The following is a 20142-nucleotide window of genomic DNA, read 5'->3' as shown; positions in this document are numbered from 1 at the left end:
CACAATGTGCTGGCTTCTCTGGTTGCCACAGTGTGCTGGCTTCTCTGGTTGCCACGGTGTGCTGGCTTCTCCCACGCTTGGCTTACTCTGAGTTAGGCTGGGATAAGGCGGTCTTGGGGCACCTTTAACCCATATATTTTGCTTCTGCAACAAACTGTACCTTACTCCAGTACTGTTATAGGTGACGTACGATGGTGCTCCTTACATATAGCTGTTCCCTGTCTTGCTCAGGTCACGTGCTACTGGAAGCAGTGTGCAGCCGCCCCCAGGAACTGTGCCGTCCTACACTTTGAGAATGTGTGCAACCCGTCCCTCTACATGTGCGGTGAGTACTCGAACTGACTAGCTCTCTCTCTCTCTCTCTCTCTCTCTCTCTCTCTCTCTCTCTCTCTATATATATATATATATATATATATATATATATATATATATATATATATCCAATACTGTGCATGTGTGGGTTAGTATAAGCAGTCATAGTGTTATTTGTGATATGAGCCACGTAGTTGGGTGTACATGTACTGCAAACTTGGGTCATCCTGACGTTCCTTAATCGTGAGATGACCATCATCAGTGGTCATGTTGTGGTGGTGGTGTGTGTGTGGGGGGGGGTTACTGCTCTTGTGATTCTCTAAGTTGTAAGTCAGCAAGCATCGTCTCCCCGGCCTGCCTCACACTGGTAGAGTGATCCAGTGTGGTGTGCACCAATAGTGTGCTCCAATGCTAACGTAGCAGTGATGGTCTGGCTCACTGCTGATATAACTACTTATATGTACTGTACGGAGATGGAGTTTTGCACTGGTGCAGCCACATCTCTTGATTTTCTCCATTATTACACAGTTTTCTAACCTACCGTATGTTGTCATCATTTACAATTTCGTTCAATTCTATTTATTTACCACTATCGTCTAATAAAGTTACTTCTTTAATCTTCTCTGATAAATATCTTGGTTAATTCTATGTTAAGTCATCCAGTTCTGTATCTTTCGACGAACCGCTCTCTAGTAAGAACATCAAACTGGTTTAAAAGGTATAAATGTCGTGATCAAGTCATTCATTACTTTCTCTCTTTCAAGGTGGACAAATTCATGGTCTCTCACTAGAACTCAATTTTCTTAATTCTGATATCTTTATTGCTTTCCTCTGGACCTCTTCTATTAGGTTTCTTTTTTTATGCTTTTTCCAGTACGGTGAGCAAACATGAGGATGGACCACATTCCAGTACATACATACTTGGTTTCCTTTACAGATCTTCCAGACTGGGAATCTGGTGACAGCTTAGGACAATGTCGACTCAGAAGTCGCTCTCACACACACTCACATTCCTCCACTTATTTTCTCCTTGATGATATTCATATAGAGGTCTTCTTTCCGTGTGTCTTATCCTCATTATTCTCTACATTTACCTGGACTGAATTTCATCAACATTTATCATATCATCCTTAGAGTTGACCCACTAGATCCCCTCATAAGATGATATCATCCACCTTCATTGCTTCCTTCATCATCTCAGTATCACCCGCAGTCATATCAAGGTATCGCTTTAATCCTTCACAATTCATTTATATAGATCAAGAAGAGCAATGGTCCCAGACGTAAGCCCTGCGGCACACACTGCTGGTGAACACAACCCCTTTCGAGAAGGCTCTTCTAACATGCATCAAAAGTTCTCTTCTTCTTAGATACGTAATTCTGTATCCATCGAATGAGTCTGTCCTCTCTACAAACCCAAGTGTCAAATGTTTCCGACAGTCCAGAAACACAGTCTACTACAATGGAGCTCCCATACAGGTGTACCAGCTTTATACATAACCTTGTGTCCCTGGATCCTTGTTCTCTCTCGCTTTGGCAGTTTGTGGTAACCTTGCAAGTCGTCTTTCATTTACACTGTGTGTACGTCATTCAGTATTATACAGACCACAGTCGTCAGAAAAGCTGTAGTTCAGCGTCACTTCCCGGTCTTATTTCCTGAAGATACGTTAGACAACTGCGTTCTTCCATTCCCTTGGTTAACACTTTTCCTTCTTTGAGTGATATCCTGAACATTTCAGGAGGCTCGACAGAGGTATCTGAACACTTCAGCAAATATGAAGTACTTCATCAAGACCATGAACTTTTTATAGGTTTTGGCCTTCAGTAGACTGATCATGTCTTCTGGATACTTCAACGCTTGACCTCCCCATTCCAATGTCAAACCAACCTTGAACTTGTCATTCACCTCAGCATATATTTACACCATTCTTTACAGCTCTTCTCACTGAATGCCTTTGCATGATTACCACTTTTTAACTGACAAGTTCCTGCGGCTCATGAATTTATGGAAGAGTTTTGCATTATCTCCTGACTTATCCAAAATATTCTTTTCTAATTTTCTCTGGCCTTCTTTTATTGTTATACTCATTCCCTTCCTCTGTTATACCTTATGCCTTCCTTTATTATCTTGTTATTCTTATTCCTTTCCTTTGTTATACCTTATACGTTATAGGTCTAACGCTGCCTAATATCTCCACAGTATAATAAGTCAGCACCAATGTGGTCATAATAAGTCAGAGAAGTCCAGCCAATACATCTCACTTGGAATAATTAGTATATACTGACACATGTGAATACAAGTGTGTGGTGCCATTCAAGATATGCCCTGAAGCTGGTGTGTGTGTGTGTGTGTGTGTGTGTAGAAGGCAGGTGGCAACATCGACAGCGAAATTATCAATGAAGAATTGGGTGGGGTTGTCCAGATGACCTTGTGCCTTTATGTTCAGTAGTGTCTGTCTCCCAGTACCTCCAGCAATACTAGGAACACCTACAAAGTCACCAGTACCGGGAAGACATGTGCTGGACCCACCACTCGCCAACAGGGGGCATCATACGTGTAGTACATTCCTTAATGAATATTTCAGTGATTCTGTTTACTTGCACTTACCATCTGTACTTACTTACTTGTACTTACCACCTCTACTTACTTACTTGTACTTATCACCTGTACTTACTTACTTGTACTTACCACCTCTACTTACTTACTTGCACTCACCACCTCTACTTACTTTTACTGATTGATTTGTGCCGGTGTCCCCGGCAAGTTTATTGTGCACCGCATGTTCATCCTGTAAGGATTACAGGGGTCACAAAGGGTCTGGGTCAGACCTCACAGGGTTTTACTTACACTTGCAAGACAACGACTGGTGCATGGCCAGGAGCCAGGATGGGCAGCGTCCAGCGTCAGGTACAAGTCATACTTGGATCACTCTTGCCTGACACGTCTGTGGCCCGCCTCAGTGGGATGCTCGCGGCGACCGTCGGGAGGTAATTTGTTCCGAGTAATGCCAGACCTGAGCCGGGCTCGTGCCACCACCCACTGGTATATTATCAGTGTACATGGGCACGCCCCCACTGTGGTAAACCCTCTAACCTCAGGAAACATTACTTTAAGGTTTCTGTCGTGCTGCCTTTTCCTCGGTGAGGCAGAGCGCAGTAGCTGGAAGCCTTACGACTCCCGTCATGCATATCGTGCGTGCTGTGTTTGCCAAGGCTGCTCCGTCTGCCGTGGACCAGGTTATCATGGCCCCCACACCCGGTCACTTATATTCGTCACCCGTCATACGTCACACGTACGAGGAAATTTCTCTCCCCACGTATCTCCATAATGACGACTTACCGTCTGTAGCGGCCACCAGCAGCCCAGGTTACCTGAGCCTACCTGGGATGACCAGCACCAGGTAGACGCCACCAGGCAAGGGATCCGCTCACTGACGTACCCCCTCACACAGCGCCAGACGCCCACGCCCCCGGGCATCAAGTGACTGGCGACAGCCGCTCGTGAGTTTGTATGACGAGGCAGACCATTTAACTGTATCTGTTGCCACACACGTAGCTACACTTGTGACGTAGATATACAGAGGGTAAATACAACTGTGCAACCTGACCTAACACAGGTTACGAAAGTAGTACTTTATCATGAGTGACAGTGAGTTACGATAAAGGAAAGTGGTAAATTAGCGCGCCAGGTGGCCGGCCTACGGTGGTGGCACATAACCTCAGCGTTCCAGCATAAGATGGGCATGAAGCAGCAGCATGAGGCACAGCCTCCACCATTATCCTCACATGGCAACATATACCAAACGTCGAGTGACTGTACAATAGTGTTTGTCTGTCGGTCCCTTACAAGCCTGGAAACCCCACAATACACGGAGACGATGACAATGGCGCACATATACACTGACTCAATCATGTCGAGGTAAACAGATTCAAATTAGGAGTGGACGAGGAAATCCTTGAACATGATGACAAGTGGGCCAGCCGGACGCGGCTCATTTTTCCTACAGTGGTTACCTTCCAAGCCAGGCACGTCCCCTCAACAGCCAATCACAAAACGTACGATGTAAGACTCTGGCGAAGGCCACAACGTGGGCAGGAACACCTAGTATGGCCAGGCGGCCGGCTGCCTGCTGGAAGTGGGAGTCAGGCTCAGCTGGGACATCCGGTCAACACAACACCACCATTGATGACATCCACTGATGACCTAATTACTGCCCTGTTTACCCTGCAGGACAAGGTCCTGACCCATGCTTTCCCATGGTGTGTGTGTGTGTGTGTGTGTCACAACTATCATCATAATAAGCATTAGTCTGATCATTTATCATTCCATTACTGGGAAATAATTTTTTTCTTTCGGTAAGAATCTTGATAATGTTGTTCCAGGTCTGCCAGTACAAGATCCTGTGTTGATCTTGAACAGTGAGGGAGGCACTCGTGTATCAGGGACTGGACCACTACCTGGGCAGTACAGGACTGTGCCAGTACCTGAGGGTATACAGGATTGTGCCAGTACCTGAAGGTATACAGGATTGTGCCAGTAGCTGAGGGTATACAGGATTGTGCCAGTACCTGAGGGTATACAGGGTTGTGCCAGTACCTGAGGGTATACAGGATTGTGCCAGTACCTGAGGGCATACAGGGTTGTGCCAGTACCTGAGGGTATACAGGATTGTGCCAGTACCTGAGGGCATACAGGGTTGTGCCAGTACCTGAGGGCATACAGGATTGTGCCAGTACCTGAGGGCATACAGGGTTGTGCCAGTACCTGAGGGTATACAGGATTGTGCCAGTACCTGAGGGCATACAGGGTTGTGCCAGTACCTGAGGGTATACAGGATTGTGCCAGTACCTGAGGGTATACAGGGTTGTGCCAGTACCTGAGGGTATACAGGATTGTGCCAGTACCTGAGGGTATACAGGGTTGTGCCAGTACCTGAGGGTATACAGGGTTGTGCCAGTACCTGAGGGTATACAGGGTTGTGCCAGTACCTGAGGCGTCTAGGGCTGGCCCAGTGCCTGGGTTGTACAGGACCTCCTGCCAGACCTTCGTAAAACAACATGTAACAAAATGCCAGACTTACACTCGTGTAAAATAAAGTGTGGGTGGTTGGTGTGAGCGCCTGCCAACCCCAGGCAACCAGACAGAGCCAGACACGTACTGATAATGTTGTTACGTTCTCACACCAACTGAGGGAGAGGCACTTAAACACATCAAGACTGTGACACAAAGTAGCTGGGGGGAAGTGGGAGACGAAGGAGGATGGGCAGGAAACAATGACATAATATGGATGATAAATGTAACACTAGAAGCAGTCGTGGCAGGGAAGACTTATCGAAAAGGATGTACGAGGGAAGAGAAGGTGCAACATGAAAGATGACTATTATAACTAGGAAAAATGGGAGAAGGACAAGTGACGTCATTACTAGGAAAGATCAGGTCTGGTGTGTTCCAGTAACTCACCAGGTGTGGACAGTAAGTCACTGGACAGTACCTCACCAGGTGTGGACAGTAAGTCACTGGACAGTACCTCACCAGGTGTGGATAGTACCTCACCAGGTGTGGACAGTAAGTCACTGGACAGTACCTCACCAGGTGTGGACAGTAAGTCACTGGACAGTACCTCACCAGGTGTGGACAGTACCTCACCAGGTGTGGACAGTAAGTCACTGGACAGTACCTCACCAGGTGTGGACAGTACCTCACCAGAAGTGGACAGTAAGTCACTGGACAGTACCTCACCAGGTGTGGACAGTACCTCACCAGAAGTGGACAGTAAGTCACTGGACAGTACCTCACCAGGTGTGGACAGTACCTCACCAGGTGTGGGGAGCAACAATTGACTCCTCACGACACACGGGCGTGCGTGGCCAAGCGACAAACCTTGTCTGATCCGAGGCAGAATCCGGTCCTGCAGGACCTCGCCAGACCCGCGGGAGGAAGTGTTATGTACTGGTGGTGTCAGCTGGAGGGACCCACCACTGGCTGTGACACATGTAATAGCTCTCACACGCTCCAGGTCGTGACCACACACGCTCCAGGTCGTGACCACACACGCCCCAGGTCGTGACCACACACGCTCCAGGTCGTGACCACACACGCCCCAGGTCGTGACCACACACGCTCCAGGTCGTGACCACACACGCTCCAGGTCGTGACCCCCAGGTCGTGACCACACACGCTCCAGGTCGTGACCACACACGCCCCAGGTCGTGACCACACACGCTCCAGGTCGTGACCACACACGATCCAGGTCGTGACCCCCAGGTCGTGACCACACACGCTCCAGGTCGTGACCACACACGCCCCAGGTCGTGACCACACACGCTCCAGGTCGTGACCACACACGCTCCAGGTCGTGACCACACACGCTCCAGGTCGTGACCACACACGCTCCAGGTCGTGACCCCCAGGTCGTGACCACACACGCCCCAGGTCGTGACCCCCAGGTCGTGACCACACACGCTCGAGGTCGTGACCCCCAGGTCGTGACCACACACGCTCCAGGTTGTGACCCCCAGGTCGTGACCAGACGAAAGGTTATGAGTGAAAGTGTGAGATCAGGATGTGTGAGGAGTACTGCATGATGGGTCGGTCCCTGAACCATGGTATGGTTGGCTACGTGCAGGAGTGTGGTGCTTGGCTCACATAGCGAAATGGCAGGTAGAGAGATGTAAACAATGCCTATGTAAAATAAAGTTAAATCAGTAAGTCTTAGTGGTTGTGTAAATGGTTCATCAGGTGAAGGGATGAGTGTAATCAGGAGTACTCACTATAAGACAAAATACCAATTACGTAACATTTCAGTGCACTGGATGAAGTCAGTAAGTGACTGACCGTATATATACACACTTACTATATGGAGTACGAGGATGTCCGCTCTGGCCTGGACAACATACACTACTATGACCCCCAATCATGTAATTCGTCACCAGTGTATTTTTAGCAGAATGGTGGCTTGAATTCAATAAACCATTCTTTATTTCATTTATCTTACAATACACAAAAAACAGCTCCCGCCTCGCACTAACGAATGCACTACGTGCAACAAGCGCACTGTGTGCTCCCACCACCACGTCACACACATCGCCTCCGCCACACACTACTCTCCCAACCATTCAGGATGGACGCCATGTGGTCGGCCTCCACACGCCCAGGGTCAGGAACCCTTGTGTCACACGTCTAACGGTATGAGGGTGCTGCCCCACAGCAGGTACTAGGGTGCCGCCCCACAGCAGGCTGAAGCGAGACAGTTCATAAAAAAAACATCAAATGAATGAGTCACTCGCATCTAGGTCAGACTTGAGTCACTCTGAATTAGTCATGTAAATTTGGCTTCGAGAGGCAGTGTGTGTGTGTGTGTGTGTGTGTGTGTGTGTGTGTGTGTGTGTGTGTGTGTGTGTGTGTGTGTGTGTGTGTCCTCCTGGGCAGGATGTGATTAACCAGACTCTCATCTTGCAACCCATGGGTGAATCCGTCTTTACCAGACACTGCACCTTGAGTTAGGTCTCGGCTGACACCTTCCCTAGTGATCAGTGTAGTTGTTGCATGGTTCCCTTACACAGTGGTACCGGAAAACTTAACTAGGACTTGGAGTGCTGGATGGTCAACGATACTGACGACTTGTGTCATAATTGCACTTTTTAGGAACTTTTGCAATGTTGGCCAAGTTCATCAACGGCTTTTGTTATGGCGTCACCAAGTATCATTACTGAGCTTCCTGCAGACAACGACGGGTTCCACCTGACATTATCAAGTGAGGGAGGGCCGTGCGCGTGTCTTGGGCAGGGTGGTACTGGGGTGCAGGTCACGTTTCCCTCACCCGCCACACACCATCACCTGGAAGTTGTGCCGGTAACCCCGGCAAGTTTACTGTGCACCCTATACTCATCCTGTGAGCGGGAGCGCAAAAGGATTACAGGGGTCACAAAGGGTCTAAGTCAGACCGTAGTGGGTTGATATTACATGAGATATTACATGCATTACATAGTTTCATTTTACCGACTAGATGCAAAAAGCGGATATAAACTTAAAATGTCAGGTATCTTGTTATCAACAATGTGTTGTGACATTTCTTGCAGGATGTTTAGATCTGTCCCTAAAAGGCTCTTTTTTCATATTGTAAGACATAGTGTTGGAGTTGGTGTCCAGATCTTTGACCACAAACTTTACAATTCACATGATTAACATGTCCAGTTAGGCCAAAGCGCCAGTAGTACCTATAGCCTAGCCTTAGTGTGGCAGTTACAACATCATGTAATCTGCTGATCTTATTACTTTGTCCATATACATGTTGGACTTGACACATTTCACTATAATGGAAGATGTTTCTACTTGTGATTATCTGAACTCAACTTCTTGCTCTAAAGTGGTTAATTACTTCCTTTCTAACTACAGTTTTGAGGCTTCTGACAAATCAATGTTGTTTTCAACATGACCTTAACTAAATGCAAGTTTGGCTAAAGCATCAGCTTTGTCATGCTCACGGAGGCCTATATGAGAGGGAATCTATAACAATTTCATTTTAATCCCTTGAGTAATAATGTCTGAGTATTTGTGTCTGAGACCAACATGTTACATTCTGATCTCAGGATGTTAAGGGCAAGTAATGAAGATAAAGAATCAGAGATCATTAAACTGTTTGTGGCAGTAATTTCTACCTGTTCAAGAGCGATGAGTATGGCGAACAATTCAGTTTGTAGAGCAGTTGTTTATTGTAACATTTTCGTGTAATCTATTATGAACAATCTGGATGACAATGCCAGCTCTGCCAGTGAACCCTCAGTCTACATGATGCACTGGGCTGTTATTGTCAGTCTGCAGTTTCTGTATGGTCCACAACGAGGGTTTTGCCTAAGTGTTGAAGGTGAACATTATAAGTCATTAGTTTCTTGGGTGGAAGAGTAGGTGTAGTGACGTCAAAGAGAGTTATGTGTCAGGGAGGCAGGAAATGCTGCTTCCTAACTTTAAACCAATTACGTACAGCAAACATTGTCATGCGATTGGCTGTTATGTGAATCCATTTAGATTCACTTGCGCCACGGCATATATGGTTGTACAATTCTTTAGCGACAACACTATCTGGATCACCACGCACAAGTCTCAGTCCATAGTATCACAAGATGGATCTCCACTATTGTCTTCAATGACGGGAATACCAAGTTCTTTCTGCATGTTGAGTACTTTGGTGGACTTCAGGCAACCAAGTATGATCTTTAAGGCTTCACTTTGCATTTTTTCAAGCATGTTGATACCTTTGCTGTTGCGTAGGACCAAAAGTGGTGCGTGGTAAATTATGAGAGACTTAATATAAGCACATCATTTTAACAATTCTGATATTAGCACCAAAGTTAGGGTTGTATCCTGCAACACCTTTAAGAACTGCGGGTTTATCTGTACATTGTCGATCTGAATTTGTAACACAAGCTGCAGCACCTGGGACTGCCACAACATATCTAAAGGAGACGTAGTCAACCGGTTTTCCAGCAATGGTTAACATGGACGGTCGGCTGCGGCCGTTATCAATTCGGTTATTGAAGACCTTAGTTTTATCTGCAGATATGATGAAGCCAAGGCTGTCACAGTGTATGCTGTTAACAATAGTTTGCATATCACGATTTGTTTTGGTGTGTACAATAATATCATGAGCATAGCTAATAATGATATTTCTGGGACACTGTAGAAGCAATCTCAGTAATGATGCATTGATTACCACACTGAAGAAAGTGGAGCTTAGTACTCCACCTTAAGTGGGGCTTAGTACTCCACCTTAAGTGGGGCTTAGTACTCCACCTTAAGTGGGGCTTAGTACTCCACCTTAAGTGGGGCTTAGTGCTCCACCTTAAGTGGGGCTTAGTACTCCACCTTAAGTGGGGCTTAGTGCTCCACCTTAAGTGGGGCTTAGTACTCCACCTTAAGTGGGGCTTAGTGCTCCACCTTAAGTGGGGCTTAGTGCTCCACCTTAAGTGGGGCTTAGTGCTCCACCTTAAGTGGGGCTTAGTGCTCCACCTTAAGTGGAGCTTAGTACTCCACCTTAAGTGGGGCTTAGTACTCCACCTTAAGTGGGGCTTAGTACTCCACCTTAAGTGGGGCTTAGTGCTCCACCTTAAGTGGGGCTTAGTGCTCCACCTTAAGTGGGGCTTAGTACTCCACCTTAAGTGGGGCTTAGTACTCCACCTTAAGTGGGGCTTAGTACTCCACCTTAAGTGGGGCTTAGTACTCCACCTTAAGTGGGGCTTAGTACTCCACCTTAAGTGGGGCTTAGTACTCCACCTTAGGTGGGGCTTAGTACTCCACCTTAAGCAGTGCCAAGTATCAAGTCTTTAACTTCACTTCTGTAGTCTTGAAACAACACAGCTAACTTTCTAGTAGTAAAGAAACAGCCAAGTATTCAGTTCAGGAGCCGGCCACCATTTGTGCTAACTCATATAACTTACCTATTGACAATATCACACGCAGCTTTCAGGTGGTGTAATTATGCCTCGTCCCCAAGAAGTGTTAGGAAAGCAGTGATGTAGTTGTGCCTACTTTTGCCATGTGTGAAACCATTAACATTAGGTGACATATGTTCTCTCAATCTGTGTAGTAGTAGGTTGAGCAACATCCTCTCCTAAGCTTTACACAGGCAACTCATCAGAGAGATGGCGCGAGGTTCATCAGGTTGGTTGTGTTTAGGTATTGTTACAATTAGACTGTGGGTACATGACCCGTGGCATAACTCATATCATACAGTTTTAATAATGGATTACCCGGTCCACATCTTAGCAGTCTTATGATGTGGTAAGCGAGACCATCCTTCCCAGGCGCAGTGCCCCTGCCCTTGTTAGAGCAGCATCAAGTTCAGTGAGTGAGGCATCACATTCATCATGTTGCTGCTGGTTACCATGTATACCGGCTAAGATCTTCTCTTTCTTTGGATATGTTGTAAACATGGCTAACCTCAGGTGGCAGAAGGTTATATTTCCTCATTGATTCGTCAGTCTTCTGCAGCGGGTTGGCATGACATACTTGTTTATTTTTCTTTCCAATGATTCTATTAATACCCTTCCAGGCTTGGCTATTAATACCCTTCCAGGCTTGGCTATTAATACCCTTCCAGGCTTGGCTATTAATACCATTCCAGGCTTGGCTATTAATAACCTTCCAGATTTGGCTATTAATAACCTTCCAGATTTGGCTATTAATAACCTTCCAGGTTTGGCTATTAATACCCTCCAAGTTTGGCTTAAAAGTGTGTGTTGATTTAGTTCAAGTCATTGTGTCTGAGGTCAGCTATTCGTTCCCTCGCTGCTGCAAGAGATGCTTGAAATAGTTTTAGCATTTTGGGTGTTCGAAGTTGTCTATAACATTTCCCAATTTGCCCAGCTATAAACTTGAGCTGTTTCAGTTCGGGGTCATAATAGTACTGATGTGGCCTGTTATGAGGTGCAGTATTTTTACTCTCTAAAGTTAGCTCACTTTGCGTAAAAAAGTGTTGTTTATAAAAGTCAAGATCGACATTAAAAGCTTGTACATTTTTGGGTTCATAATCTTTGGATCAGTCAAAGGTATAATCTATGAACCTATTTTGATGTTATTGCACTATTAATGTTATTTTCAGTCTGACACCAGGTAGGTTGACATCAGGTATATGTAACCATGATTGGCCAGTGGTCAGACATAAGATCATGAATATCAGAACTGTGAGTTGTGTGTGACAGCCTATACACCTGTCCAGGATTCCTTCGTAGATGTGTGTTAGTTGATTGTTACTGATGATCCGAGCAACATCATCATGTGCATCCAGGAGCGAGATTAAACTTCTGCCATCATTAGTGTTGGGGAAGAGGTCACCCAGACTCTTGTATCGAGCATTAAGGTCTCTAATTAAGACAGTAGGTTCAGTATGAAGAAAGGTAGGTACATGTGTATGGTGGACCAGGTTAGCAGGTACATAGGTATTCAGTACACTGAGTGTAGAACTGCCGACGTGTAGGTACCTTGATACCGTGGTACTGGAACCCATCTGGCTTTTGGAAGAACATTGGTACATGAAGTAGTGAGTTTTACATACATTAGACAAGTGTTGGTAGATCTAGCATTATAACATTTGCAAGTGGGTAATTGAAGTGGGAGTTTGAGTTCGACATCAATCTTGCAAACGTCTGCTATCAATGTCCTCAGTATCGACCTTGTGATGGTGGTCAGAATGTCTTTTTTCACCGAGTCAGTGTTCCAACTGGGTATTGTGACGTCACTATATTGTGGAACAATGGTCTTGTCAGTCATTCTCCTTACATGGATCTCCCTTATGATGTCAAGTCTTACATGCATTTCTTTGTACCGATTTAGCACAACGTTTCTCATATTTCCAGTAACTGCAGAATGACTTATTAGCTCTCTAATTCCTTTACTATGGATTAGTTTGGGAAGTGTTTTCTTTTGCAGCTTATCAACTTCTGCTTCATTCATGTCAGTATCATCGTCATTGTGTGACGTACCTGACGGTCATACACAGTTATTCACCTTTTCATGTTTTAAGAGCATTACACACCATCACCTGTGTTCCTCCTTCGTGTCCTCCCACCTCACCATACAGATGCACGGGGATAATTCTCCTTTGACCTTTTATCCACAAGATTTCACACTCCAGCACCCGAGGGGGAGCGGTGTTGTGAGGTAGCTTTGAGAGAGTCTGATGTGCGCCAGATGTGCACCTTGGTGGCGGGGACCTCGGTAGCCCTGGCACGTGAACTTTCGTTGCTGTCTCAGAGCGGCTGGGGTGGGTTGGGGGGGCAGCCAGGGGTCAGGAGGTCAGTTCAGCAGGGCGGGTGAGCCGCGGCGGCAGGGGGGGAACGACTGCTCCCGTTCACCACATACGCACATCTTGGACGATAACTCCTTTCCTGTGAAGGTGTGGCATTCTCTTCCTCGCTGACCTACAACCCTACCGTCTTCAGTAATCCGGCCTTATAACATCTCAAGACCACTAACTGTCGTATTTCTTGTTTTCTTTCTTACTGCTCATTCTTCTAGACTTCCGTCGTCTGTATGACCGCGATGGGTGCACCAACCCATCTGAGCTGAGACAAAGACTACAACACGTGGCACAGTCAGCGGCGGGACCAGAGTCTGGGTGAGACAGTGTGTCTTGGTGTGAGACCTACAGTGCTGTGTACTGTACTGTAGTGTAGTGTACTACATCGTACAGTTAGGATCAGCATCTCAGGTCCTGTCAACAAGGGCGGCCACTTCCAGGCGCTGTTCTCGTCCACCTCCATACAGAAGTGTCGCAGTACCGAACACTTACGAGATGTATGTACGTGTGCCAGACCTCCTGTGTACGTGTGTTCGATCAGTGTTACGCAAAGCCTCATCCTACGGCTTCCAGCGAGTGGAAAGTAGCGTCCAGGAGTGAGGACTGACCTCCTGACACATGACAGGACCACAAGTGGCTGGTGGTCAGTGTAGCGCAGGTGCAAGAGTACATGTGTCGCGTGGCAACATTACGGACACCGACCGACACCTTCGCTAGTCTCACCCCGGCCGGCAGTGGCCGGGCAAGTGGGCCTGGGGAAAGAGGAGAAAGTGAAAGTACATGTACGAAGTTGGTCTTGACTGGTCCGGTGGGAGAGCAGGCGGAGGTTGCACCACAGGGGGTTGACCCAGCTGTGTGACCACCTGCTGCGGGTACAGTAACATCACCTGGCCTGGCCGGCACATGCTGCACTTTGGCTGTGGGGCGACCGCTGTACCACCGCTCACGGCCTACAACACAGGAAGACCAAGGGGGGGTGGGGGGTTACGTGCAGGGGTGGGGAAGGTGTTGCTACACACCCTCTCCCCCACCACACACACACACACACACACACACACACACACACACACACACCTGATGATATGTGAACCAACGTTTTTATCTCACTACTGTCTTCATCATTGCTGTCTACCTCCATCATTACTACCTCCATCATTACTGTCTACCTCGTCTACCTTCATCATTGGTAAGGATATATAACGTCATCGCAGGGAAACCAGAGCAAATTACACGTGCAGGATCAAATTCATGATCTCTGACATGTGACTGAGTTTCTTAGTTGTTATGAAAACATTGACTTATCCTTCAGTACTGTACTGTGTTATCCTCCAGTACTGTACTGTGTTATCCTCCAGTACTGTACTGTGTTATCCTCCAGTACTGTACTGTGTTATCCTCCAGTACTGTACTGTGTTATCCTCCAGTACTGTACTGTGTTATCCTCCAGTACTGTACTGTGTTATCCTCCAGTACTGTACTGTGTTTTCCTCCAGTACTGTACTGTGTTATCCTCCAGAACTGTACTGTGTCATCTTTATATAACAGATAAACAACGTCTAAGGATCCAACACAATAAGAACGGTTCCCAGTAAGCACTTGGGCACATGACAGTAGCTCAGGTGGTACATAACTGGGTTATGAGTACGAGAGGGTAAGGTGTGACCTGGGCCAGCATACTGCCGCTGCTAGGACCTGACCTGGTACCCTATCGAGGGAACACAGAAGAAAAGACTCCCAGTAATTCATACAGAACCAGGCCACCTTCCCTACGACAGGCCATCATGCCCGCACCGCTGGTAATGGCCCACACATCCTAATAACGTCAGGGTATAATCTACGTAAAGAGTTGTGATGTCATAACATCAACAACGACGGAAATATATCACAGACAACCCGCAACCATTACTGACGTCACAACACTACCAGTGACGTCATTGCATCATCAATGACAATACTGTACCGTCAGTAACATCATGACATAATCACAGGTGACGCAGATCAGTTGGTGACGTCAGTTATCAGCAGTCGCGAGCCCTACCAGTGATGTCACTATGGTTCAAGAGGTCACAGTACCATCATGAACGCTACAGCAACAGAAAACGATTTCTTGTCCATCTGCATCTGGTAATCCGCCTCTACCAAGACGAGTGTTGTTGTTATACTGCTGGACATAAGGGTGGCCGGGAAGGAGCTACAGTCTGAGGATATACGTCCAGGCTGGTCGCTGGCCCTACTGCCAGAGGGGTGGGAGATGTTGCAAAATACCATTACGGATCATTAGAACCATCATTACTACCATCATCAACACTATGACCACAACTTGTACCATTACTGATCATTAGAAGCATCATTACTATCATCATCAACACTATCACCACAACTTGTACCATTACTGATCATTAGAAGCATCATTACTATCATCATCAACACTATCACCACAACTTGTACCATCGTCATCAAATCAGATATGCAATACACGTCGTCCCTGTGGTAACAATATTTGCCACAGATCCGTCACGTCTTGTCTTACTCACTGACGCGTTAATCAAGTTCTTTGATGGTACAGAACCTGACCAACAGACGACGAGTGTATCAAAACGTAGACTTGTAACTGGCTAGGGACTTACTCCAAGTAGAAAAACAAGAATTGCACACACACACACACACACACACACACACACACACACACTTTCACTCTACAAAAGTTATAACATTGATTTATTTTCTTGGTTGGCTGTCATTCCCTGTGGGCATAGGTGTTTCTTTTGAATCTCAGTCTTGTTGTGGACCACCACCTCTCTGGGTCTGTTCTGGGCGCTTGTAGGCTGCCGGTGGGGGTAGCTTTTGCCTTGTCTACAATATTCTTTCCAACATTCCTTTTCTTTCTTTCTTCACTGCCCTGCTAGAGTCTCGTCTTGCTCTTTTGCACCTTTCACATGCAAGCTGGCTTGGCTGTGGCCGCTCTTCAACGTCTGTTATTGAACCACATTTGTCTTTTCTTCAACGTTGCTTGTGTATTTCAGGCGAGACGTGTTCCCTCTTCTTTAATGTACATCTCCAAAACTTCCAACCACAGTTCCCAGGTTCTTGTTCACTGAATTTCATTTCCTAGTTTATTGTTCAATTCTTTTTAGTCTCTACGGTTATACCTCCTCTCTCTCTCTCTCTCTCTCTCTCTCTCTCTCTCTCTCTCTCTCTCTCTCTCTCTCTCTCTCTGTGTGTGTGTGTGTGTGTGTACAGGTGTCTGGGAGAGCGGGACTGGCTCAGGCTTGGGAGTGTCTCTTGGTGGGGTGTGAGGGAGGACCAGCTTAGGTGTAGCACCTTACACGCTATACTACGCCACCGGATCATGACAGCGTTAACAGTGCAGATGGAGCGTCTCACTCACTGCAGTAGGTCACCTGGACAGATGATGATGACGGATGTGATGATGGACGGTCGTCATATGCCCCACCTCTCAGGGTTTCTGGTTGATCACAATAAAAACTGGTTTTTTTACTGTAAGAATAATCACGGGCCACCATCAGCCCGGGTGTTGGTAAGGTATACTACCTGAAAAACGAGTTTCGGATGACCATCTTTTTGAGTGGTCCTCTTACAGGGTGTAACGCCCTTATGGCCAGGGAGAGGCAGGTGCTACACGAAAATGGAAACCGTTGTACACATGGGCTTCTGAATCCTGCTTGTATATTCTATTTTTGTGTCGTGTTCTTAAGTAAATCAGAAGTGAGTGTTCTCCAGGATAAAAGTACTCGACATTATCAACTACCATCACACTTGACTATACGATATCCCAGGAGTTACTGACGTAAACAACTGGACGCTATTCTATGTTTTATCAATAAATCAGAATCTAGTGTGAAGCACATGAAGGTAGCGCGGCACCCTCGCTCCTCCCTGCTCAGCACCTTGACGTAACTACTTGACACCGACCAAACATTGTGTGGAGAGAAGGTCGTGGTGGAGGCAGTGGTGGGACGACTGCCCAAGGAAAGTCTGTGCACGCGCGTTATGAGTTCACACTAAAAGAACGTGAAAAGCAGCCTCTCATCTCACCGCTGCACTACACGGCAGTAGGTACAGTGGTCATGTGGCAGTGAAGGATATGTTCCAGCCCCCAACTGTAGTCTCCTGTCACCAGCGCCCTCTTCACATGTAGCCTCCTGTCACTCAGTACCTTTCACTGTTCTCACTCCGCTAAATATAGCGAGTCCCTTTCCTTCCCAGGAGACGCAAAAGGAGCGGCTGGGTCGGAGGTACCTTATCTCCTGCCCAGTCACCGACATCAACACCAAGCGTGAGCATGTTGTGCTTCGTGATGGTATAATATAACACCACAGGTCGTCCTCCAGTCGCCTGAGGAGGGTCTTGGGTTGTGAGCGTGATCAGGCATCAGCTTAACGTTATACCCTTCCTCACACACCACTCACTCACACCTCATGTTGGTGTACGAAACCATGAGAAGACTGCTTAATTCTTTGTCTATAACGTCGTTATTATTCATCTTACACCAATATCTACCAAGACTTCATATGTGGTCTTGTATTACTAGTAGACACAAAACGCCATGTCTTGTCATACCAGTGAACGTCACCAGAACACAACCTTGCTGGCTGTTACCTCAGTCACGAGCGTCTACTGTCGTAATGGTGTATGTCTTTACTATATGTTTACATAACTGGACCAGTCATCAGCTGGTGACAGGACCATCCTCTCCCTCGTTCGTCGGGCCACATTGATCCATCTTAGCGTCACTCCTCCTGCCCACGTACAGGTCCACGTGGCTGCCCATACCTTCACCTACAACCTCTCACCTTAATAATACACGAGCCTCGCCACCCAGCGCACCACACCACCGCCACCTCCCTCCTCCAGGTCAATGAAAGTCACTACCCCTTATTCCCCCCCCCCCCCCCCCCCCCGCAACCTCCCTAAAAAAAACTAGTTGGGTAAAGTGCTTCATCTCTCGTGAGTTTCTACGACCTGTGACCTACTGCGCAATATTCCGAACCTTCATATCTAGATAATGACAGAAAACGTGAGTCACAAGTAGAACTGAAGTACAGCACAGCAACAAATGATCTCATGTCGAAACTTTCGTGGAGGAAGAATGTGCAGTTACTGGTGAAATGTGAGCAATATATGACATTCTCATTACTACAACAACAACAACACAACAATGCATTTCATAGTTCTCGAGGAGTGGCAGGAGAGAGAGCCAGCTGCAGGATCCGTCTTCCATACGTGAACACGGTCAACACACCAGGCAATGTATGACAACACCACAGGTCGTGCTTAATGTTCAGGTCATGTTGAAGGCTGAGGTCATGATGATGAATGAACACATCCAGGGAGAACAATGGAACTGGTTTCTATATAATAACAAAATCCACCTTGACCAAGAGAACTGAGGACATGGTCGACGCCAGCTTAAACAAAATGTGCGTCTCCCGTGCAGGCAGCTGGGTCTGGCCTGCCCACAACATGTGAAGCAAGTTACCATGAAGTATGGGCGGCTTCACTGACGTGCGCACAGGGTGACCCCAGCGTGGCAGGACTTGGTCTACTGTTCTGGAGTTATAAAATCAAGTCTTCGCGGTTACCACTACTCACACTCCTTCACAGAGGCGACTACTGAACTATTTTTGCTCCTCCTCCTTACGATACAGTTGGGGTGCGTTACTGATGGCGGTCAGACGTTACGAGGTGGTCAGCAACACTCACACTGCCAGCATTCATGCCTCTTGTATTATCACATGCCTACCACCACTACCATCTACATCAAATACTGATTCGAAAGCCTCAAACTTTTATGCACGTGTAATCATCTGTCTGCACAACACGAGCAGATATTCTGTTCACTCGTGGGGCCACATCTCTTGAACTCACCCAAGCATCATACAGTTAATCAAACGTTTGTATACAGTCACAGTTCACACTGCCATTATTTAGCTTATTCCACTCATCCATTATACTCTCATACCATAACACAACTCTTTACCTCTCCCTTCAAAGCCTCTGCCTTAATTCCTAGCTAAGATTTGTGTGTGTGTGTGTGTGTGTGTGTGTGTGTGTGTGTGTGTGTGTGATTACTATTATTTGTGTGTTACAGGAGAAAGTTATACACTCAGTGTTGCCCTGTCTCTTAACCGTATGCATATAAGTACCGTGTCTTTACTTCCATGTATCTATACACAGCCACATATCCCAGACTAAACCAAGTACCCAGTTATCGACCTGCTCCGAGAGAAGGATGAACATGTAGGTTGGGTGTGGGCCAAAATCACAGCAGTCTCTTGGGTTTCACTGTCACGTTTCCACTGTGAATGATGTGACCACTCCTCCTCCTCCTGCATCATATGTTCTCATACTTAACAATAAACATTTGAGGGAGAGCTGTACCAACAAAGGCAAACGTTATGAATTATAATATATATATATATATATATATATATATATATATATATATATATATATATATATATATATATATATATATATATAAAACAAGCAGTTCGTTATGTAGTGCTGATAGAAGATGGAGAGTTACTTTCGCAAGTGTGGTGAACATGTAAGTAGCCACACATTACTGACTCAGGACAACCGTGACGAGGAACCGTAAGTCATGTGTGGGCTTGACCTAACCCAACTCAGGTGGAAGACGAGAAGATCAGATGTATACGTCATCCAACGTGCGGCGTTGCGCGAGACACAATCTCGTTGAACTTAATGATTATGCTTTTGTAACGTAGCGCGTCAGGCGCTGAGAATGGCACGTTAATAGTAGACAGAGCCTGTCTTCATGTCAGGGTCTGGCTACACCCTGCACACGCCTCTCACTGGCTTTCTCCGACACAGATCCATTTACAGATACTTACACAAATATGACAAAAACACATGAATTGACTCACAAAAGTACTAGCACTGAGTACATTTTAAAGGTTTAACGTGTGTATAAAGACTGTCTGGGTAACACTGTCTACCATGACTGTAACTCTCATGTCTTTATTAGTTTCTCTGTATATTTTCAGGGTTT

At 46.4% G+C, this 20142-nt stretch overlaps 1 protein-coding gene across 1 annotated transcript in view; it reads left to right on the top strand.

The window, feature by feature from the left end:
- LOC139759650 (uncharacterized) overlaps positions 1–20142 on the top strand; it is a 91261-nt gene that overhangs the window by 39768 nt on the left and 31351 nt on the right. Inside the window, exon 5 of the mRNA XM_071682043.1 lies at positions 232–325. Within this exon, the coding sequence (XP_071538144.1) occupies positions 232–325 (94 nt within the window). The remainder of the gene's footprint in view (positions 1–231; positions 326–20142) is intronic.

Source organism: Panulirus ornatus, chromosome 33 (assembly GCF_036320965.1).
Source record: "Panulirus ornatus isolate Po-2019 chromosome 33, ASM3632096v1, whole genome shotgun sequence".
NCBI lineage: Eukaryota > Metazoa > Arthropoda > Malacostraca > Decapoda > Palinuridae > Panulirus > Panulirus ornatus.
This window is presented reverse-complemented; position numbering and strand designations above follow the sequence as displayed.